Here is a 24,547-nt window from a genome sequence, read left to right as displayed (position 1 = left end):
AAGACAACGAGTATATGCAATAACATAACATAGTCTTGACCATGACCATAACGAAGGAGTTGGTGACAACGGACCGTATTATCACTATGGCTATAGTCAAAGCGATAGTAATTACGGTAAAGGTTATCCTGGTTTCGCAAGTGGCCACCATTATCATCACCATGAGCTAAATCATGATTACGCTGACCATCATCATGGGTTGGTTGGTCGCAATTAATGGAACAACTACAATACACATTACAACTTGTTTCATAATACGTTACATAATTTTCATATTTACGGCTAATCAGCGATCATAACGGACTTCCGTGGGGAATAGCGAGTAATTAATTAAAGAAAGTAACTTCCTGTAAACATAAAATTTGCAAAGTATACTTTTAAAATCCGCGTGTACGTACTGTTTACAAGCGTGTCGCACAGCGTTAACGTAATAGTCTACGAATGATTTCTATGACAATTTTACGGAAACTTTCATTAAAGAGAGAGCTGTATGTTACGCAAAATAAAGAAACAAGACTAGTTTACTCGGTGTGGATATGAATTTTGTCATATTTTACTTCTTGCTTACGAAGTGCGATTGGACAAAAAGCATTCGCTTTAGTATAGAGGTATGGAGTATGGACTTAATAACCTCTATAAATTCAGCATCAAGATATCTTACTTCGTATCATATTGTAGATACGTATACGAACAGAAATAACGTATGGTCAAAGTTGAGAAACATTCGTTATAATTATTTTCTCTGGAATTATAAAAAAATGTAACGTTTAATTTTATATTGTTATTACGAAAATAGTCGAGAAACAAAACTATAGAAACATCGAAGGTTGGATAATCAAAGATTGATGCCAACGCCTGCCGTGCTTCGTGCAATATCAGTCAGACTTGGGTGATTGATCGGAACATCCGTACCGTAGACAGATCGTCTAAAAATCCCCAAGGTTATGACGTTACGCGAAGAAAAAGTGAAACGAAGGGAAGGCGTTTTTTCTGTGTTCGTCCTGACAACCCTTATTTTGTCCCCTGTATAGTAGAACGAAATTTGTAGTTGATCGAAGCAAATCGATAAGTCCGCCTATTACTTTCTCATTTTTGCGATAAGAACAGTCAACGAATAACGAAGCCGAAATGCAGCTGCATCGGTGCATTAACCAACGCGTTGATTAATTAAAACGTCGGCTTCGAATAATCGATTTCGCGAAGAAGAGTAGCAAACATATTCCGCGATAATTAAAATCCAACCGATATCGTTGTTAATGCTCTTCTTTTTTGTTACGGTCCAGAGCAGAGACCGTTTCGCATTATTCCATGCTATATTTATTCAACGATAAACTGAGTACAATATTTGAGCGGATTTCACACGAATTCGCGATAAGTTTAATTATATGCAAAACTCTTTCTCTCAGGATGAGTTTTGACTACCCCAGTACCATAATAGATTAATGATCTTCTACCGATATTCCAGCATCTCTTGATCTCTATTATATCGTATCGAGTTGGCTGAACCTATCTGAAGTTTAATTAGACTTTGAATCTCTGCTCATATCGGTTCATGGCCGGGTTCCTACGCGATCCAGCTGCGATGTGATCGCAAATTGATTACTTTTTGCCCACCTGATTGTCGTTACCGGTCAACGATAATCGCTAATTAAGGGTTTAACGCAATGATATATGAATCGATAACCCCTTTGTACTCGCGTTCAAATATTCTCGATTACGATGTTTACGAAGGCAGATAAATATACTTTGCATATAGAGATACAAATTAGTGGAAGATACGTTCGAGGGGATAAACATTTACGGGGAAAGTCACTTTATTAAAAGGAGATTGTTAAGAGAAAAAATAATTTCAGCAGTAGATGTAATTGAATGGTGGAAAAGCAAACAGGAAAGCTCTTAAGATTTAATCAGGATCGTTCGATCTCTACGAGGACTGACCTTTCGCTTAGCTTTCCGTCTGCTTGGGCTTTCGAAAAGTGCGCAGCCCCTTCAGGCAGCTGCTGATTGCTTCTGGTCATTACGTTGCGTTCGCTGGATCGTCACCAATCAGAAGTTTAATTAAACGGGAAACTCTGCAGGAACCCTTTGGGCGATACATCACGCGGTTTCGGCGCATAAGAGGGCTGATAACACGAGGAACTAATATTACAACTTGCCTATAATTCGTGCTTCTATATATTCGCTTGGTCATAATTTCCACGGTTTGCGTGTAGGTACGTCATGATTCATTTATAACCAGTGCTTTACCGTTCAATCCACACTGCCAGACATATATGCACGACAGAGATGAAAATAGTTGCTCGAAGGTATCCTTTGATCGATATTTCCCCGCAATATTAATCCGTGAATATACAAAGAGCATTGTTATTTGGAAGATCCTTAAGAGAATTGCTTTGGGGTTACACCCTCAAACTGTTGTCGATATCGTGCTCGGATTTGAACGAGATCGTCGACGCTAATAATACCGCGAAAATTAATCCTAGTTATAGTCTTCGGTATCGTAATCGTGGCAACGATTTACGAAATACTTGGTAAACGTTACACCTCAACAGGCGATGCGGTTAAATACTCCGCTTAATTATTATGTGTGTAGATAGATACGCGTTTAAGAGGGAACACTATTCGTAAGATAGAACATTTACGTTTCACAAACACGTTATCCGTTAGAAAGAAAAGCGGTCGAGTGAATTTCTCACTTTTAATTTTCTGTATTGTTAGAAAATTCGATGGAGGATTAGTTCGAGCATGCAATTAAATCAAACATTTATTGATACTGTTTTGGTAACCCTAGAGGGATTTCGATAGAAACTCGCTGTGTACACGAAATACACATTCACGGGTGACACGTTCGAAGTGCTTTCACGTTGCGTCCTATAGAATTACAAAGGCTTTGATCCCTGACTTCAACATAGTGCTTACTGCTGCTAGTAGGATTACCGCAACCGCTGTGGACGAGCCACTAATAACGCGAGTCGTTCGAATGCATTAAAACTCTGAGATATGTCGCACTTTGGTCGCACTTTATCGATATATTTCACCGTCCGACATTGACAAACCCATGACAGTTTAAACGACTGTTACTCGTCAAATTAATACGAAGTAGACGTGAAACGGAAGAAACTGCCGCGTTTCACGTTTAATCAACGCTCAAGGACCGACTCTGGCAAGAAAATCTATCGATATCTCGAGAATAGAAGCCGGATTGCAATCTACTATCGACAAAGCATCTTTCTAATTGCAAATCAGCGATACCTAACGACTTCCTCGCGGGCGTTTCCACTTAATTAAACGTGAAATCGAGAATCTTTCGCTCATCATTGATAGACGTTGGTTTTGCTATGGAATAAGCAAAAAATTATAATTTTCTGCTAGCGAAAACAAATCCAATTAAGATGGTAGTTTAATCAGAGAAGAAATAGACGGTTTATCGCGTTAGAAAAAAATGCAATTTCATCGTTGCGTCATTCTGTCGAAATCTGTACGAGATAAGAGATCGAAGAGCAAGCGCTATTCGCGTCGTTAACGACTCGTCCTGAAAACTTGTTACTCTCGATGAACGCATAATGGCCAATCCACGTCACATGTGTTGTCCAGCTGGTAGCATGGTTCGAGGATTAGTTAGGCACCAGCAAATTGACATACGTGTGTTCGGTAACGTGTGCACCTCGCCACGAAACGTGTGAACGACATTGTCCGCTGACAAGGAACTCGATTGTGCTCGATCAACAGGTTTAAGATCGCAGCTAGGAGTGAGAGAAAGTGTCGCGCTTGGCTGCGCAACCGTGATAAGTGCAAGTAAATTGGTATCTTGAACTTTGATTTACGCGTCGACGCGACATCTACCTATACACGTTCTCCCTTGACAACTTGTTAACGCGTTAATCTCTGATCGTGACGTGTCACATTTGCACCGAGTCGCCGTGCCTCCACCGATGCTTCTGAATCGCGCATTATCACTCGTCCTATCAGAAACCAACAGAAACTAACAGTGGACGTTCCTCGAACTGCCACAGATTTCTCTTCCGTGAATTTTATCGGTTGTTTAAATAAAAGCGATTTCACTGTGTTTAACTAACGAAACGATAGATCGCATAATCTTGTAATCCATTTGCATAAACTTCGATCTACCAACGAAAATGTTTTGCAAATGATTTTTAAAAGCATTGGAGATTTATTAACTGAATCGCGACTCTTTCATATAAATAAAATTTCTTTTACTCGTGCTATAGATAGGAACAATGCCTAATTTATCTTTTTATACGATGTAGCGGTAATTAGGTAGCAGAGAATGAAGATTGATTAACTGTACGCTTAGTAACGTTGTTAGAACCTCGGCGTTTTTATATCGTATACCCTCGCAAGCATCGGTTGCGTTTTTGTATCGAGTTTTTGGTTGTTTGTTGGCTGCGTTGGCTGCAAGTGATATATTTCGAAAGACAATCGACAATGCATCGAAAATACATCGGAAATGCATAGTACCAGTTCGGTATACTCGACGCGTAATTGCCTTCGAACGTATCTACGGAAAAGGGAATAAGGAGGAACCGTTGGCAGACACCGACCACTTCCGTATTTTAATAATAGAAAGACGGTAGCGTGGATGCAAATGAAACGGTATCCTGGCACATTGGCCCTTAATAGCCCGCATTTTTAACGTTTCATTGCCTTGCTGTGCTTGGCGAGTCACGCTCTGGAAACGCCTGACACAACCGCAATAACGCGAAAAGAATGGTTGGAATTGCGTTTCCTTATCATTACCCGTTTTAACCTTTCTTGGCTAACTGTTTTCCAGAAAAAATGAGTCGGTAAAATTCCGTTTGTCGTACGACTTCGCGGATAGCCGGTCGCGAGAACCAAGCGCTCCGGCTAAATGAGAAATTTTACTAAGAATTTTAATTGAGTCAGCCGACAGCCTGGCCCTTTAACGTTGTACCGCCTCTGTTTCGTTTTACTTTTCTGACTTCTAACAACTATGAAATCTTATACAATCGTTGCTCTTAAATTGCATTTTATCAATTATACGTAGGTAACGCTTCACCGGAATCGATCGAAGAATTAAAAAATACGCACCATGCGCGTAGAAATAAATAATACAATAAGTCGAATAAAGAATAAAATTGATAATAATAAAGTTGATGATATACGTCTTCTTGTTTCGGATTTCATATATCGCGAGAAAGAATTCAAGCATGGATGCAATATGAAGTCGGTGAAGAAGCTCGAGGCAATAGAACGGTACGCTGTCACCGGACCGCGTCGCAACGAGGGAATCTGTTCCTCTCGAACTTGGTGCATTCATTTAATCGTGAAACAGCCGACGGTACCAGTTGTCTCGCGCATCGGCTTGACCTAGATCGGATGTCTGCCGCAATTTGCACTCAATGCGCTTTACCGAAGCTTTCCGGAGTATGAAAGCAGAAGAAGTAGCTTCGAAGGAATCCGCCTAGTCATCGTTTCTCTTTTACGTCCTAGGCGCCCTGTCAATTACGCTGTTCATTCGTCCACGAAGGGTTAGAGTCTTAGGATTCCTCTCGATTTCAGAAGTCTATCCATTCATCGAACCATTCGAACGAAAATATTTTAGCCAATCCTTTCCCTTTGACATTTATTTCGACGTGTAATTTATATCATACAGATACCGAAACTATTACAATTTTACTAGTCGAACTCGTATGCACATAATCTCGCGAATTATTTAGATCGTAGCACCAACATTGTCGTTGTTCTAACTTGCTTTTAACCTCGTGGATTTTAACCCACCATATATATTCCGTAGGAACTTTTAATAAAGAAGGAACATATATTCGTACAAAATTTAAGGATCTGTTCTCGGAGCGATCCACCCAAGATGCTCCGTGCGTTACTAAAATTTTCACAAAATTTCGTAGAAAATCCTCACGGGGAATGAAATTCGTTTCTTCTGATTAAAAGATTAATCTACAGTCTGCGACACGGCCGAAAGAATTTGAAATAAATAAATGGTGTATTTATTGCATCGGAAGAACGATTACAATAAAATTTTCTCGTTTCGACAAAAGAACGAGGAAATATTGAAACACCGTTTTTCCATTTAACCACATTTATTTGATCGTATTCTAAATTTTATCACGGTTATGATCCTTTTACCTTCATCCGCATACCATATTACCCTCTAGAATGGATCAGATAAAAAGACCCTGCTTTTAAGATATACGTATAGCGGCAACGTGGCTGATATACATTAGTCCGTTTTTCCGCACTTCCGCAAGAAATAAAAGCATTTATTATCCTTCCATTCTGAGAACCATCGAAATGGTTGGATACAAAGGTTTTCGTTTATCCGTACCCTTCGTTCGCTAAACCTGTTCGTTTCGCTTGGCCAAATTTCATCCTCTTCTTTTTTTTTCTTTTTTCGAGGAACAGGATAAGAAAAAAATATGCGTCAATGATACAAAGCTACCCATCTTTGCCGCAACGATGCATTGTTCATCGCCATCGTACGTTCACCTAGCAATTTCGCGTCAAAGATTTTGTTCCCGAGACGAAACGGCTCGAGCATGAGAATCCGCGTATTTGCGTCAAAGAGAGATTTTTCTTTGAAGCAGGAAGTTTGGTCTTGTTTTCTTGTCTTTGTTTTTCGGATGAAGCACGCAGAAGCACTTCAATTAGCGTCGGTAGTGGCGCTTGTATCGGACTGCGAGAATATAATTGTTACGGGCAAAGGATTAATTTCGAGTTAAGATACGTGTTGCAATTGGTCTTCGGCAGATGAAACGATCCTATGTCGAATCGCAAGGAATAACGACGCATAGAGCAAATACGAATAATGCACGATGTTTGTGTAGAACAAATGATCGTTTGATGCAGAGATGTCGACACCAACCACATATATATGCCACTACAATTGAATATATTTATATTTGCCATGGGTACATTATTGCGCTTGAACGTGTTTTATCCGATGCTTATAATGTTTTTAAATCCACGCTGACCGAACTGCTTACAAAGCGAATTAATTAGCAGTCGACAATAACGAACAACAAGCACGTTATCGCTTTGTACGTTATCGTTATACCGTCGGTTCTTATTTGAAGCGTACTCGTTCGTAAAATATTACCACTTATGTTGCCGACGTTAGATGAGAAAAATACTTTTTGCTCGTAAAACCGATGGTTTATGCGTAAAAGTATTCAGCAATTTTTACCGGCAATGAGAAAAGCGCGGAGAGAAAAGATTTCTTTGGAATGCTAGCCAACTTCCGGTTGGCTTCGTTTCGTGAAAGCAGAATCTTTTATGTACTTCACCTGAACGGTCATACGGTCTGTACGTCAACTATCTGGCATCGATCGGTATACTTTGTTGTGTAGAATAACTTGAAATCAACTTGGATAGTTCTGATAAACGCAACATCATCTTGCGACGTAACAAAGACGAAATTCTTACTCTGATCTTCCGTTCAGTGACTCAACCTTTGAAGAACGTCCACGAGAACCGAAACACGCTCGAACATAGCATGTTGCTTTTCCGATTTCCAACGAAATCGCAATCCACTGACGGCTCTCTGTAGCTTGTCTCGTCGAGGCAACACATACGATTCGTCAAAGAGACGGCCAAACGTAAATCGTAATGAGACATCGACAAACTGTGGTTACTGGCAAACGACAGTGCTACTCGACTCGTGTCCCGATACCTTTCGAATAAAGCAATAGCGTCACGAACATTAATCGACGCGCATAAATATAATAGAGGATTTTCAATTTGTAAATTGAAAACAGCAGAACTAGGACGGAAAGGAAGAAATTCAATCGTTCAAGTGTAAAAGACCAAACGCTGACAGCACGGAGCACAGAGGTCTTGGAGTAGAACTTGTTATTTTTCTGATCAACCGTTCCCTTTTCGATGACGTTGACGTTTTCTTATTTTCTCATTGCTTCAAAGTAGCTTCTGTAAACATCCACGGACGAATACGTCTATATATCCTTTACACTCGCGTCTCGCTTCTTTTTCGTTTGTCCATGTTTTCCGGTCTACCTGTTAGATGCAGCGAATCTAGGAAATCAAGGCTTTTGATGTTTGACTTCAAACACGTCGCACGAAGAAGCTCCGCCGAATTATACTTCCGTTTGATACATTGCCACTCGTTGCGCTTGACTACGAATAATCGAAGTCGATAATCAAACTGACGCTGATTAGCACCGGTGATCTCGTTTCGATGTATATCCCGGTCGAGTAAATCGTCGAAGCGTTTGTTAAATAATTCGAAAGCAGCGGATTCGGAAGATTAGCGCAATGGCAGTTTGAGAGACGTAAGCTCGTTGTTCGAGCCCGCGAAGGTATTTGGAGCTGGAACAAACAGCCCAATAAAGGAATTAAACTGCGCTATTAAACGAACGAGACAACCAGCTTCTCAAGTAGAGAGGAAAAACTGTCGGAGATCGAGGCATTTAAAGTAGATCCGACGCGATTCAATCCAAGCACCGAATCTCCCAGGGGGTTAAGAATCCAAATAAATCCTGGCTCGAACGGAATAAGCGGATTATTCGACCCTAGTGTCGTCCAGCGACGCGACACGAGGCTTCGTGCTGACGAAAAGGAAGCCATTGAGTGGCGTCTTCGAAAATGTAAGGAAGCCACCGTAACCAGGATTGATCGATAATATTAAACGCAAATCTATTAATAACTGGTTACACGTTACTGAAGTCGAAGCGTTATTAGAACAAAATTGCTATTCGTAGGAAGGTAAGATCGGTTGTGCCAATTGGAACACGATTAATCGGTTGTATGATCGGACGATCCTTACGATCGTCTGATGAAGTTTCTAATACCGATTCAATAGAAAAGAGAAACGTCGTTCCTATCTTGGAGTATAGAAGCGGCGAAGTCGTCAGAGGCTGGTGACAAACAGTTCCGTTACAGCGGTTTCGTACGTGAAAGGTCGCGAAGCGGAGACGAAGAGAGGGCCAGACTGACCATGTTCGAGCGAAATTCACCAACGTGTACGCACGTATCGCACACGCATGCGATGTCCAACGTAACTGGCAGATTCACATCTGTTTACGAGCGTCGTGTATAAACAGAATGTGCATTGCCATGGTATAAAAGGCTAGAAAATACGTTGGAAAGTTGCAGTTCTCACTTGACCGCCTTATATACCATGAGATACGAGGGAGACACGAGGATCAAGGTACGGTATCGACGAAGAAATCGAATCGTGAATCGGAGAAAAGCGGGGCACGAGAAATCAAGCAGGAGCAGACGATCAGAGACAAGAAAAATACCGGAGCGAGAGAGAGAGAGAGAGTTCTAGTCGGAATTTATTTTCGAAAGTACGTGCAAAGGAAAATTTGAGGAAACCGAGCGCGAGAGAAGACGACCTTCTTAGATCTCGTTTCGATTCGTCTCATTACTTTATAAAAATATACTTAGTTCATATATATATAGAAGAGCATATTTCTCGATAAGAAAAAGCATCGTGCGAGACAAGCGAAGATATTGCAGAATACGCTATTATGATTTCGAGAGTCGTATAATCGTGTCGCATATGAGATACCGGACTGGACTGCTTATTATTCCGGGTTTGTGTCGGGTAATTAAAACCAACTGGCATTTTTTATACCGTGATTCTGCTCGTTCGTGTTTGACAAGCTTCAACACTTGTTACAACATTACGAATGAGATGTAATTGAAAGCTGCGTGTAACCATGCTAAAAATTATATTAGATCGCGTCGATTTGCGTCATTTTTACCTCCGTTTGTTGGATAATCTTATCGATATTTCGCGGCGATGGGTATTCGGTAATTTTATTTGTCATGATAAACGAGCAAACAAAGCGAAACGCGTACAAACGAAACGAAGAGAATCGAATTTCAATCCACGATGAAACGCGAAACTTTTATTGGTTTGTATAATCGACGAGTCGAGACTGTTTTCGACGCGATAGTCAACGTTTGTGCGCTGACAATCGACGTAGTAATTGAAAATGGGACGTCTCAGATCGACGTTTTCGTTTCTCCTCTCTTTTTCGCTCTCTTTGTGCATCTGTCTCTGAGATTCAATTGATCGTTATAAGTGCAGCATGTATTCGATTGCTTTCATCACGGTGCAACCCGCTTTGACACGATTCTATACACAGCTCACAATTAAGGAATCGAATCGTACCTCGTTCCTGACAATATCGAATTCCTCGCAATCGTACGATTTAAATTCGTTGTCCGTAATTTACTATAGCGACTCGTTTTTCATTTGCAACGCGATCAATATCTTCAAATTAGTTCAATCTGCGATGCGTGAATAGTTATACGTAAAAAAATAAAAGAGATCGACGGCAGAATCACGTACCAATCCCGTGGTCGCTGAAAAATCAACCCGTTAAACGTCACCTTTTCTCACGTCGATCACGCGTAAATCTCCCAACGACTGATGTACCAGATCCGATCGAAGAAAAACGTCAGGTTACAAGGTACTTTCGAAGGTGACTTTTTATTCCACAGGTCAGTATCGCCTTGACCATCACGTTGGCGCTCGGCCATCGATCACGAGCCGGCGTGATATCCCTCGAAGCGGAGGCTTTACACGGACAACAGGATCCAGTGCAGCACAGTTCACTGGCCAACTCGTACCTGCAGTTTCACGGGCCCGTCGAGGGGCCAGTGTTTGAGGTGAAAGTACCGTACGCGGAGAATCACGAGGACAGCTCGAACAATTTACACGGACACGAGCAACAGGAACACGGTTACGAGTTTGACTATGTCGCGCATCCGAAGTACGAGTTCTCGTACGGCGTCGAGGATCATCAGACTGGCGATTTCCATGCTCAGAAAGAAACGCGAGATGGTGAGAGAGAGAGAGAGAGAGAGAGAGAGAAGCAACTGTTCGAGATTCGATATTCCTTTCCTCGTTTCCATCATGTTTGTTCATGCGAGTTTTGACACGAAAACTCCAACACGATTAATAGAGGCGGAAGTAATTCGATCGCGAGAGTAATTTTCTCGTACATGCGTCATGAATATGTGGGAGGGATACCGAATAGCGGATAAATAAGTAAGGAGGACAGGCTCCGCGCGGTTTGGCTCGCGATCCCTACTGTATCCGCGCGGTCGAGTTATTCCTCGGCGTTGTTATGCTAATAGAGTTATTTCAGGCGAAATTTCTCTGGCATTCAATTACGTTTCGTTACAAGTTCAACAATTGGTTTCGCGGCTTCCGTTCATCCGCGACCGTTCCTTTCCGCAGGAAGCAGCGTGTCCGGCCAGTACAGCGTGAAGGAACCAGGTGGTAGCATTCGTGTGGTCAGCTACCGCGCCGACAAGGATGGATTTCATGCCGTGGTGCACACTTCCGGCAAGAACGACCACTCGGCTGATATCTACGTCGGTCAAGGCCAGCTTCCAGTTCACGATCACCAAACTGCGGCGCAACAGGAACAAGACATCCAAGATTACGTCGCCTCGTACACCACCAACGAAGGATATTGATCCTTTCGTGATCGATCGATCGTTTATCGTTTTGTACCTGTTTGTTACGCTTCGCTGTTTCATGTTTTCACTGTACCAAAGGCTTTCATCGTTGCTTATCATCCTGTAGATTGCCGCGGAGAACGATTATATTGTAAATATAGAACATTCCTTTTAATAAAACACCACCGTATCAGAGTGGAACGTTTTGAAACCAACTCTCTTCGCGTTTAATCCGCGCGTCACGGTATGCTCCATCAGGCATCGTTTATCCTGACATAAAATACAAGATGTCAAATGGATAAAGCGTTACGTAATTATTTGCGATCGAAAGGAAGGATAGTCGTCGCGAAAGGAGGTCGATCGTCGATGAAGCGCAACTCGGCTACACCCGAGCACAGTCATACGCGGCACGTCGTTAAGGCGCGTCTCGTCTGATCAATTTGATACCAACGGAACGTCGTTATCGCGAGTGGATAAAGACAAAAGGAGAAAAGGAGCGAAATAGGGCGAGGGTGGTAGAACGGCCTGAGCGAATAACAGCAGAGAAGATAAAAGGAAGGCTCGTCCGCGCGCTAACAATGCCTCGAATGCATGCCGATAGAGGCAGAGGAGAGTGGAAACAAAAAGAACAGCGAACAGGCCGGCGAGTAGATAAGGGCTGGTAAGAGGCCGGTGCCGCGCTATGTCACCTTCTCTTGCGACCATGTTACATCGTTAAATCGCTAACGATCGAATTAACACCGAAATATTTGGCACGGACGTCCAGCCAAGTCCAAGACGCGGAAGAATGAAATCTTCGCGCGTAATCGCCCGGATGACGTTAGAGTCGCGTTAACAACCGTACAAACAGTCATATGGATTGCGGGATAAATTGGATAATTCGGTAACGTGGTTGTTTCTTGCGCAACTAGGCAGCTACTAATTACCCACGGTATCGTCGTACCGCAATCATCCGATGAGTCGCTGCCGGTGATCGAACATCGTCACACGATTTTGCTACGATGGCGCGCAAAATACCAACTTCCTTTAACGTTGCATCGTGTTAACAAATTGCGGGAGTGTGGAGGGAGAAGGGGAGACGCTCGCGTGTCGCTCCTTCGCAGCACCGATGCGGTTAATGAAGTGTCAATGTACCACGGAGCTCTCTCTTGCTCAACGGCAAACGTTATCTCCGGACCGAAAACTACGACGTCGTTCGCTCGCTCTGTTAGATTATCGCCTTAAATTTGAGCAAACTTTGATCGCTATTCGGCAAACAGGACATCAGGACAATATATCGTAATTTTAACGAGACCCAGATCCCAATGATTAGTTGAAAATAGTGGCTCCTGATCGACGGCAGTTCGGATCTGCTTTGATGAAATCGCTCGATCTAGGAGTTTGGACAAATTTTGATTCATACCGCGTTGTCTACATCCGATTGGTAATGCTACATTGTAAATTACTATTTTTAGCCGACGAATCAATTTGACGCGATAAAGCAAGAAAGAAGAGGGTTCGAACTAGAGTAAATTTGCTAACTTTCCGCTATGAAGCTAGTGTAAATTTGCTAACTTTTCGCCAAAATCAACGAAACGGATCGACGCAAATCTCTATAATTTTTGAAAAGTGAATATATGTACTTACATAGTATTCCCACACCGTGTATGTAAGTAGATAGTTCCGAATTTCCTCTCCGACGGTATCCGGTTATCGACGATAATCGTTATCCTGGAATACATCTGTCGACTAAGTTCTGGTAGATTCCAATTGAAACATCGGGCAACATTTGTACGATTCGACATACATATATATCGACAATTTTTCAAACCGACACACGTGGAGTCGTTCTGTTGCAGGGTTCATTATTCCGTGTCATTGTTCCGAATAAAATTCGTGGCCGGTTGAATCGATAATCGTGCACACCAGTCGCGTGAAGCGCTTTCATGTTTGCAGAACCTCGATTAACGTAAGGCTCGTTTTTTTTCACGTGGTTCGCTAGCAAACTAACGAAAACAATGTGCGATCTGTCGAGTATCTTGAATTTACATTCGCGAACGAGATTACGCAGGGCGACAATGGCGAATTGGCGGTGATTTTCGGCGATAACGGTGCCAATATTCCAACGTAAATATTCGCCATGGCAAAACATGGTCGTCTCATGTTTCCGTAATAAATTTGACGACGCGCCACAGTGTGTTTAATCGCAGAGGAGGAATGTGGGTCAGCAGGAAGGCGATGCGACTGCCTGAAAAATCGTATAAATATATTATTCATAACCTTTTCATTGGCTCGGTTTATATGCTCACCGATCAAACCATGAAGTTAATCGAAAAACATTGTGAGCCCTGTGCGACATACATTGCGTATGTTCTAGATTGTTCGCTACCAGAAAATAATTAATAAGAAAATCGAGTATTATTACGACTACTGACGACCGATAATTCTGATATATTCATCGCGTAGAGCCGAACGAGTACACGGCTCTGCAATTTATTACTACATTTGTACACATTTAGTAAATATGTTAGCTTGCCAAATGGTCGGTTACCGTTCCATTTGTTTAACATACGGGGATTGAAATAAATAATGTTTTACGTTGTGAGGGTAGGTATACATTCGATTCTCTCTTTCAGACAATTTAACGTGTTTTAGAGAAAACTTATAATCCTATCTTTACATGATATAGTTCGAATTAACACGACTCAAACGTCACTCCTAAGGAAAATTCTATTTGAATCCTTGTACTCGAAGCTTTCTTTTACGCTCCAAGTTTGAATTATACTTTTCTGGGAACTAGTTATCGGCTGTCTTTTTTTCTTTTATTTTATTCTCTGTTTTTGAGTCAATTATATACAATCTGATCTTCGTAATTTTGTAAGTGATAAATAAAAGATTAAATAAGTACTAAACTAAGATCTTGATATAATACGTTTCATAATTCGAAAGTGGTTTGATAATTGTACCGGTTTTCATCTTCTATTTCTTCCACGTGCAGTGTATTTTCCTTACACGGTTCTCCGTGCGCGATATTTTCCAGTATTTCGCGTGAAAACAGAACCAAGTGCACGAATAGTTTTCCCACTACGCGAACGAATATTCTCATTTTCGATTGATCGATGCTGTGGAATTACCAGCGAGAAAGAAAATTGAAATAAGGTGACACGCGAGTCGATGGCTCGTAACCGAAGCCGAGGTTAGAGGGCAAGCGGAACGCCGCGATGTGGACACCGGTCTCCCATTTCGACGCTGCAATTATAATGAATCAGCCAGCAAATGGACAGCGCGGTAGGAACGCGAGCGGATAATCAATAGGTTTGCCATTGGAAGCATAGAATGGCGGGACGGTCGTACGGCTGAGTGGTGTATTTCAATCGACCGGAAACGTTAGGAAGCCGTGGTCTGTGGCAATTTTGCGTTTCGTCTACCGTGCCCGCCGGTGACACTGTTAATTTGTTAACTGTTAATTTGTTCGGGCCGCGGCCAATCACATTTCGTCGAAGTGGTTGCAAAAACTTTGGCTCGCTGTAACGGTCGGTCTTTGTCATTCGGTACGATAACGGCAATTATTTTTGGCCGGCTTGTTTCTGGCTCGTTTGCTTGACCAGTGACGAATGAATTTACCGTTGGCGACGCGATTGCCTTCTGCACTACTATGCCGCAGAAGTAACACGTTAATTCCACTGCTATCGCGTGCGACTAGTTACGTTTAGTTCCGGAGTTTGTTCGAAAGTAAGTACCGTTTGCATTGCTGATATTACATCGGAATGCACGGAACTGGATTGTGTACCTACCACGAACCAGGGTTCGGTAACAACGAGCTTCGCAAAAACACGCTGTCGAAACGGAATAGGATGAATTTTACTCACAATTTCACGGTATTACTCGCTTTCAACCAGCATCTCCGTTTCCGGATGCAAGTTACATACATTTTTAAAGCGAAGTCTCAAAGGCAAGCTGCTTGTTGTTTTTTGTTCACTAGAAAATATTGAAGCGTACGAAGTAGCTGCGGGTTGTAATTAAAGGAAAAGAACCGCGAAACAGCAAAAACAACGACACGAATACGAGTAAGAAGACGACAGCGTGATGTCGCTTCTCTCTGTCAAAATGAGAATAATGATGAATGTAGCCCGGAGTCACATCGAAAAGAACATAGCTCTGGCGACTAATCGCAACTTTCTCTCACGACAGAAAAGACACCAAAGAGGATGGATTTCAAATGTCAGACGCTGAAAGCATCCCTCCTTCACTGGATCCAACCCAGAGGGCAACAACGTCGTCAATCTTTCGAGCTCTGCCTACTAAGCTCCTTATAATGGAAGACGAATGTTATTTTTGGACCTGACGATCAAATACGTTGATATGATTATGGTATTTGACAAACGTTGAATGCGGGCACCGATCTTGATTGTAAGTTAAAAAAGTAGGTAAAAGGAAAGAAGTAAGTGTTGTACCTACGGTTCGTAGTACGTGCTATAATTTCCAATCAAATACGTAATTCCTGAGGCACACGTAACCCAATAGTGTGCAGTAGGATCGACTTTGGAGCACCCATGGAATTTATTTATGAAAAATGCATATGCGCCGACAACGAGAGTACCGCAACCGAGTGTCGATGCAATAATATATTGTATACCGTATACCTTCCACTGGGGAACGAACACTGTGAAAGGAAAACGATGAGAGAGCAACCAGAAAGAACTGGCGAGCAAAAAAGATAGAGAAGGAAAAAGGGATCACGGTATGACCTATATTTGGCCTACGGGTCGTAGTGCTATTGATTCAGTTCGCTCTTAAACACAGCCTCCGTTTCATTTCGTTCCAACTCTTTTGCTATTTCGCGATTACCGTTCCGTTTGCCACTCTTCCTCTCTCTCTTTCTCTCTCTTACTCTTTTTTCATTCTCCTCAAGTTTATTTATTAAACGGCTTGTTGCGGCAATGTTATACGTCGTGTATTTTCTTCGACATCGACGATGTCAGAACGTATACAGTTGTTGGTTTGGGCAGTCTAGTAAAAAGCGAAGCAACACGGAAGACAAAACCAACGAAAAATTGCTGAGTTTTAAACGGGGCGCCGTTTAAACACCTTGCGATCGTCACGTTCTTAACTGGCTGAAACTGTACGAATTTAGTCGGCAACTTGGCAAACAGCACAAGTACTGTTTATAGTCATTAAAAGGCAGTGGTGATAAAAAGGTTAAGTCTTTAGAACTATATATTATTCCGTAAAATAACGGGCTTTCGTTTTTTACGTTTTTCTCGTTTTTAATGCGACTAACATACATAGGAATTGTAACGAATCAGTTAAGACTTTTATACCGAACGAATGTCAGAATGGCAAACACTTTGGCCGCACTTTTCGCATTTCAAATTATATGGTTGAAACGACTCTACTGCATTTCATTTAGTTAAACTTAGAAACTCCTCGGTGCGGCATTATTCTCGCTTCGTGTTAACGTTAATGAATATTTTGCAGCTCAAATTACTTGGAGACTTGGAAATCAAATTCACGAATAATACAATATATAGTTTTCCTTCTTTTCTTGTGACATAGAAAACGGTGTCCGGCCTCGAAGTTAAGGAGCAATTGCCAAATAAATCCAAGAAAATCACTTAACATCCCCTTGTATCCTTGGTGTATTATTGAAGGATCTGGCAGCGAGTATAGCTGTACGTGGCGCGTGACGACGCATATTTATCGACATTTCTATCGCTTTCTGTCCTTTACTTCTCACCGCTTTCTCTCGTCTAATCTTCTTGCGTCGTCTTACGGCCAGTTTTTACGTTTCTCTATCGAGAGCCGCCCCAGAGTTTGTTTTTGGACACGCGTCGAGTTGCGAACACTTGTTGTTGAGAGGGCACCCTTGCGAAACTTTTTCTTCGGATATTTTACGGTCGAACACTTTCTCTTCACGTAAAGGAAACTAAAAGTAAGCTTCAATGCCTGGAGGGTGGAACGACGACTGACTGGAAATTTGTTCATACCTAGGAATAATTTTTCCCTTTAGAAACACCCCTAGACAGAAATTCTTAATTTCTTTTGCAACTAACACCACAAGGTATATGGTGGTGTTTAATTTCATCGAAATTTATATTCAGATATTAGATATTGTTGTTTTTAATTCGATATAAATTGACAATTAGTGATATCGAATTTCAGAGCCTGGTCCGTATATATTCGAGGCAATTCGATTCGAGTTAAGTTTGTTTATCCAGCAATGACGAAAACAAGCTAATATCTCACGTTCTCCACTAATGAAATAAAAAATAACAAGTGTGTTTGCGCTTCGTTATAACAACATAACGTGGAAAATGCTATAATGCTCGAGCGGGATCGCGGTAGTGTATCGTCGTTACAAAGAATAACCGGTAAAGAGGATACACGGTGCATATCAGTACGAGTATACGGTGCACAGAGCGACGAAGCAACGCACGAATGCGTCGAGAAAATTGGGAATCGTTACTGTTGCGAGTAACGCAACATCTCACGTTCGCGGAATCGGACTGAAAATAATAGTCGTAGGAAGAAAAACCGAAATCGGCAACGCGGCGTGCAGTATTCGTCTTTTCGACTTGGAAATCGGCCAACTTCTGTCTGGTCTAGATAGGTGAGCTAGCGAAGTATTCTCCTTTTTCCAGGAGCAATTGAATTTTTATATCTGCCGAGTGAGAAGTCAGCCCGTAAAAAATGTCGAATGACTCTGAAAGCGGAGTAGGGATAGAAGGTATAAGACGGAACGGAGACGCGTCATGCGTCTTGCACGCTTGACGTTTACGACAAAGATTTCTCTTCTTTTCTCTGCTTTCTTCTCGCCTTACTCGTATTCGCTGGTAACCACCTCGGTCTGCGTAAAAGAAACAAAGATGGAAATATATTATAATAAAATCGGGAAGCGTAAAGTAGAAAGAGTCATAACGGGTAAAGAGGTTGGTTTCTCTTGTTTGCATTTGCTTAATTAATTTCGTCTGTCTCGTGTATTTTTCATCGTATAAACAATTCACCGACCAAAGACTATTTACCGAACAGAAAAATGCGTCTTTCGGTGAGAAAATGCGAGTATTCAATGATAAAACGTGAACGTACAATGAATTTTAAAAAGGAAACGAGCACAGAAGCGACAATGTTAAAAGGTTGGTACAATGAGACGTATTAGTGGAGTGTAAAAATAACACCTGTCTGATAAAGTGATCATTTGAAAAAGAATCTCGTGTCCCCTTTTTTCTTCGCTCATTCAGTTTTCATTCTTTTTCTCTTTACATTTGCCTTGCTTACCTAGTCGTATATTTTCCTGGAACAAGCGAACAATTATTGCGCGAAAGTCCATTTATCAAAGCGTCTCCACACTTGGACATATTACAGGAAAAATTTCGCTGCTTTAACCGCCTATTACAGTGTTTTTCGACACCTTATTTTTTATACCTGTACAGTCCGACGTATCTCGGCGTTTCGTATTTGCACCGATTAACAATTCGATAGCCCTTTAGAAGATGTAATTGAGTTTACGGTACGGTCATCGATTTTATTCGCCACAAGATGCAAGGCATCCTGAGAAACGCGACACTCGAACAACAATTTAAAAAAGAAGCATTCAAGCTTGATAGCTCGCTACTAGATTCAAGGGTTCTTTTCTTGAAATAAATGTTGTTCGAATCGAAAATCTCGGTGAAGTGCTCGCGCAAAGGAATTAAATCTCTCGTTTTACTTTCTTCAAACACGAAATCAGGTTCGAATCTGATGGTACGAAAGATCGAAGCGGCTCTCCACGATCCGACCGTCGCGTTGGTTGCATGAATTATTAATAGAGAGCGGCGCGTTTATTGTGGCAACAAAACCGGCTTAATTCTACTCCTAGAGATGCGTCAAGTGGCGCGAAAATCCATGCAGCCCAGTGTGTTTTATAGTCCCGTCTCAGCGTAACTTTATCTTCACACTTACGTGCCATAAAGCGGCAAGTCTTTGAGTTTGCGGCTGTGGCCAAAGTTTCTCTCGGAGTAAATAAATTAGAAACTCGCTAACGCACGACCAACAGATGCTTCTGTAGTTAAGTACCTGATGGCTCGGCTGATAATAGCACGAATGCTCGATCGTATCTGCTCGCAAATGAACTGTGCCTGCTCGCTGGTACTCGATTGATCGCCGCGGTTAATAGGCGATCGTCGAGTTACGGTCATCCTTCGTCTAGAGACACGACGATTAATCGACGGCAACAACCTCTACCAGATTTCTAGCCGCGATACTATTTATTGGTCGGAATAGAAATTTACGAGAGATAGTCGTATCGCGTATTGTAACGTTTCGCGATTGCAACGTTACGAAGTCAACGCGCTTCCCAAGTTGGCCGTACTATTTCAGCGGTGAAACCGCGAATAAAGGCAGAAGACCGAAAGCAGTCCCATAGAAGAGCTCCGATCCGATATCGCGAATCCCTCGGCGAATATAGACGAGACGATGGTGTACATAGATTCGCACAGGGAGAAATGTATGCTGGTACAAGGATGAGGATTCGTACACGTTACATCGTGCCGTTCGTGTACACACGAACGCGCCACTCAAACATACGGCTTGGCATTGTATTCAGCCGCTTGCGGTGGAAGATTTGCGGAATTTCTAATCCGGCAAACTAGTCGCTGGTATGGTTGACAGTAGTTTGAGCGATCCGGCAGGTTCACTGTGTCTCATTAGGAGACGTACACAACATCGACCAAGTTGAAGTAGGGAGACGAAACCAGCGACAGACACAAATTGGACCGTTCTGTATTGGGAATTGAAACCTCGTGCCGCATAACAAAGCCAATTTTGTCGCCAGGAAAGGCGCGACTGCGAAGGAATGATAAAAAGGGCGAAAGGGCTTGCGCAATTCATTCTCGAAATAGGGGTCGAAGAGGGAAAGAAAGTCGAAAGGGGAAAACGAAACGTGTACGACGTTGTTACGCTTAAAGTTTATGGCTGTCTGTCGTCTTCGCAATATCGCGTGATAACTTAGAATCAAAAATTAATTTTGCTCGTGATCCGATCAAAAGTTTTACCGCGATCAGCACTGGAGCGTCAACTTTATAAATTCGCTATCTTTAAGGGGAAAGTTTGTGCACACAGAGCGAAGTTAAACAACCCGAAAGCACCATATAGAATCGATCGTGTTGCAATTAATGCAGCGAAGTTCCTGCGCAATACGAATAACAATAATGCGGACAACGGCGAAATAAGCACGGTGTAGGTCAGCGATACAATTGTTGATTTTGTAAAGCAAGCATCCCCTTGAAAAGTTATTCGCCAGTACACGCCTTTCGCGATACGTTGCTGACTTCCGTTTACTTTATCTCGAAATGATTGCCGGTTGGTCGGCAATTAATCGACAACTGTACGAGTTCGTACAACGATACTCGATTCTGCATGCTTAAAGTAAATTCGAAAAGTAAAAGGAGCGAAACGCGAACGAATGGCTCGAACGATACAATTTACGAAACGGGACAGCTTCCCCCGAGCGCGGACCGAATCGCGAATAAGATCGACCGACATGCTTCCCATTTCGAAATCCGAAATTCCCGGAAATTCTTACGCGTTCGCGTTACATCACGGGATTGAATCGTTCTTTGACTGCCTTTTCGAATGTTGCGCGTAGTTCGTTCATAAATTGTCTGTTCGACTGGCAAAGTACTATTGCGTACCGACCATTATTTTACGACGTTCCTATCTGTAATTTGACCGACCACAATTAATTATTCGATTTAAAGTGGTATCTGTTTCGCGATCTAGCCGTACAAAATTACTACCTCGAGCGTTCGTTTCCCCTGTAGAATTCGTTTTCGAAACGAGCCGGACGCTTATGTAATTCCGTGTCGGCCATCACGGAAACGAAGTTAAATCTTTCTTTCCCGAGCGGTTTGCATCTCGGGCTATATTACGAGATAACGATCGTGCGCCGTTTATTACACGGCCAGTGGCATTGCAAAATATCAGACTACGTGAAATATGGCACGCAATTGTTGTTCTCCGATAAGCAGGAATTAATTTGCCATGAAACATACTCGACGAACGAAAGACCAGAAATTTATCGAATCAATAATCGCGTCCGCGACGACCTGCTTGATTTATAATCGATTAATACTATCGTTTGCTCGATACGTGCTATTATCTTGAGTAAATAATTAGAAACATACGGCCACGATGTATTTTGTAGGGGCTCGGCATGCTTCTGTAATTTTATCATTGCGATAAAAATAGATTATACGGCATATGCAGACGCGATCACGCGAACGCGTATTTCGTAGCTATCCCGGGGGACAACGCCTCGTCAAAGTCGAAACTTCCTCAACACGTTTTAATTATCCTAACTAATTCTATTTCAGACTATTTCAGGTTGTAAGTAGTATTACCGTACGATGTACGACGCGATAGAGACGCGTCGGATCGAGTGGTGTTGAAACGATGTGAAGAATTTTCAAGGTGTTGGGGAAATTCGAGCGATTCGAAAGTTTACATAACCCTTTGTCGGATGTTCGGTTTGCGGAGGAAAACCAGGTTATACGGCGACACCGACGGGGCGTCGAACCACCCGATCGGCCAGAATATAAAGCACACTGGACGATAATAATTTGGCGCGGTACCAAAGTTGGGGATTCTGTTAGCCGGCCCGTACTGTCATCGTGGAAAAAATACGGTCACCAAACATACGAGGAAATCCGAACGTCGCGCCAGCCGCTATTCACCGCAACTTCCAGCTCCGTGTTTTCGCACTGAAGGTTGGATTTTTGTTCCCTCGTCTCTCCTTTCTTGAACGTCCGTGAATCGGCTTGTCCTGTCGAATAAAGACCACGGTACTATCGTTGCAACAAAAAATGGGGCACAAGTGCATTCGGCCCTACTATTAGAAGATTTTTCATTTTTCGAAGCTTTCACGGCCAAAGGATCGGACGTGTGAAGCTTCCGAATAATTAATAAATTTGCCAGAATAAATATTTAATATTTAATGAAACGGCTGAGTGTACGTATGATCGAAGTAGAGAAGGATGGGTAGTGGAGCGGAGAACGAAGGAAAATCCGCGTAATCCTCGTAAGGATTGAAATAGTATGTATAGCTGCTTCCCCATAGGGATGGAAGAGGACATTGGTTTACGGAAACGGATTTTCGTTATCGGCATAACGGCCCAGAGTTCGACCTGCAGGGTTATCTTATTCGAGGTTGCCGAAGCCTCCAACTCTTGCGTTTCCATATCGCATAAAATGCGAGAGCATTACTTGGTTGGAATCCCGGGCAATAGACAGTAACGAAGATCAGTGGAACATTAACGGTGACTAGGAAAATATTTGAGGGTTTTTGCGATCGAAAACTGTACGCGGTAACTCGGTATTCGATATCTTCCAAATAAAATCTTTGCCGCGATATATTCGCTTCGAAGTATGACACACGCACTCTGTGTATATTTTTTTTAGAACCGTTTAGTACACGATATATATTTAAAAGTGATCACTTTTCGTTTGTTAGGAGTAAAAAAAATTATTTGAAATTCACGCGAATATGTCATTTTTATACGATAATATTGCTTCATAGGGAAATATACGTATACGTATAACGATAATCGTACTGTAACGTAAACAAACCCTGGGAAACATTCGCGATCAATAAAGTATTAATCTGCACGATGTAAAATGACTTTTGCAATTTTTTCCTTTTTTTTTTTATTTTGCTCGCAGCACTCTGCAAATTTCATACGAGCGGCATCGTTCGATTTGTCGCGTTATTTTTCCCAGTGCCGGTCTTATTTTTTCGTTTCACGCAGGACCAGATGCACGGTTTTAAACTGTTATAAAAATCCGCGTATTTCGCTTGTCATGGCGCACGCATGCATATCTCGTGGTTACGAATGGGAATGTGAACATGCAAATATGGATCACAAATATCGAAGCATACCAACGCCTGTATTTAAATTTCACCTGACAATATTCGACATACCGTTACTAACTTTTTATATGGCGAATACATTAGCTGACATTTAAAGGGAAATTACTGGGCTATTGCAGAAAGAGCAGCTTTCGAGCTAACGTGGAGGCTCAGTACTCATAAAAGCTACTACGTTCGATACTATAAAATGTGAATATATACCTAACAAAAGAATATTGGAACGAAAATTATGATCGCCGCGCAAGCTTCGTAAAACGTGCGCAGCTTTACCACGGCGTGTGACACGCTTATTCATGGCATTGCATAAACTGTATACGTTCGTAGCCGTAAAGAATGCGTCTAGTTCTACCGTAATCTACGGCAACGTTTCTCGTCGTTGCGAACAACTTTTCTGCCGGGCGGAAATGAAATCATGGCCTATTATGCGCATGGTAAAATACTCTTTCGTATTCACAACTGTTTCCTCGCTTTCAATTACTCTGTCCCGTAGTATAAAACGTTTCGCGTTTCAAAGGGAAACAAATTGCACGACGATGATCGCAACATCCGTGGCCAGTGGCATCACAGATTTATGCAACGTGTAACTTCTTTCCTCGCCTCGAAACTTGTCTCCATTTCGGCGAACAAACATCTTTAATTTTCTTTCGCTAATGAGGAAAAAGCGGAGCAACAGATCAACACGGTTTATCAAGGTCCGTGCGAAAAGTTTGACATTTTTGCTCGAGTTGTCGGGAGCTTGATCTAAAGTCTGAGATAATATCGGTGGAGCTTCAAGGTGGAATTGGACTCCAGGGGTATGCCGGAGTAGATTCCAACGAACCGTCGCGGCATGATGGCACGCCCGCAATGTCTAATCAGTGCCAACTCAATTTCCTGGCGCGTCTATTGTCACTTGATTCCAGGCGCGTCTCATTGCCCTTTGTATGCGTGCGTGCGCTGGCGCCCTTTGTTAACGATGCACTCGAAACGCCTGGAATCGTTGGGCACATACGTCGAAAGTTTTAAAATTTTGTAATCGCTGGAAATTGAAGTTTTACAAGAACTTGCAGACGTTCCTTCGTCTCGAATGTATCTCGATAAATCTCGAGTTCCTTCGCATGATCGATTTCTCTGGTCTCGAACGCTCGAATTTCTCGAGAGCTATTCGAACTATCGATTTCCAAGGAACCATGTGTTTGAGATCCTTAAAAAGTTTCGAGTTTTTGCACACAGTTTGACATTCGCTAAAAA

At 42.2% G+C, this 24,547-nt stretch overlaps 1 protein-coding gene and 1 long non-coding RNA gene across 4 annotated transcripts in view; one reads left to right on the top strand and one right to left on the bottom strand.

Moving 5' to 3' along the window:
- Nucleotides 1-24,547, bottom strand: part of LOC125385657 — a 128,647-nt gene that overhangs the window by 63,093 nt on the left and 41,007 nt on the right. The window contains exon 1 of one of the 3 annotated variants that reach the window (XR_007225173.1): nucleotides 13,063-13,426. The exons of the other annotated variants lie outside the window; for them this stretch is intronic. This is a non-coding gene — a long non-coding RNA (uncharacterized LOC125385657). Of the gene's footprint in view, nucleotides 1-13,062; nucleotides 13,427-24,547 lie in introns of those variants that run through there. 3 annotated transcript variants of the gene reach the window in all.
- LOC100646349 lies at nucleotides 9,020-11,930 on the top strand. The gene is made up of 3 exons (XM_003397744.4): nucleotides 9,020-9,163; nucleotides 10,471-10,813; nucleotides 11,213-11,930. Exons 1-3 carry the CDS (start codon nucleotides 9,134-9,136, stop codon nucleotides 11,452-11,454), a joined length of 615 nt encoding a protein of 204 aa, XP_003397792.3. The 5' UTR covers nucleotides 9,020-9,133; the 3' UTR covers nucleotides 11,455-11,930.

This window comes from Bombus terrestris, chromosome 9, assembly GCF_910591885.1.
Source record: "Bombus terrestris chromosome 9, iyBomTerr1.2, whole genome shotgun sequence".
NCBI lineage: Eukaryota > Metazoa > Arthropoda > Insecta > Hymenoptera > Apidae > Bombus > Bombus terrestris.
The sequence above is the reverse complement of the archived record's forward strand: the minus strand, read 5'-3'. Positions and strand labels throughout refer to the sequence as shown.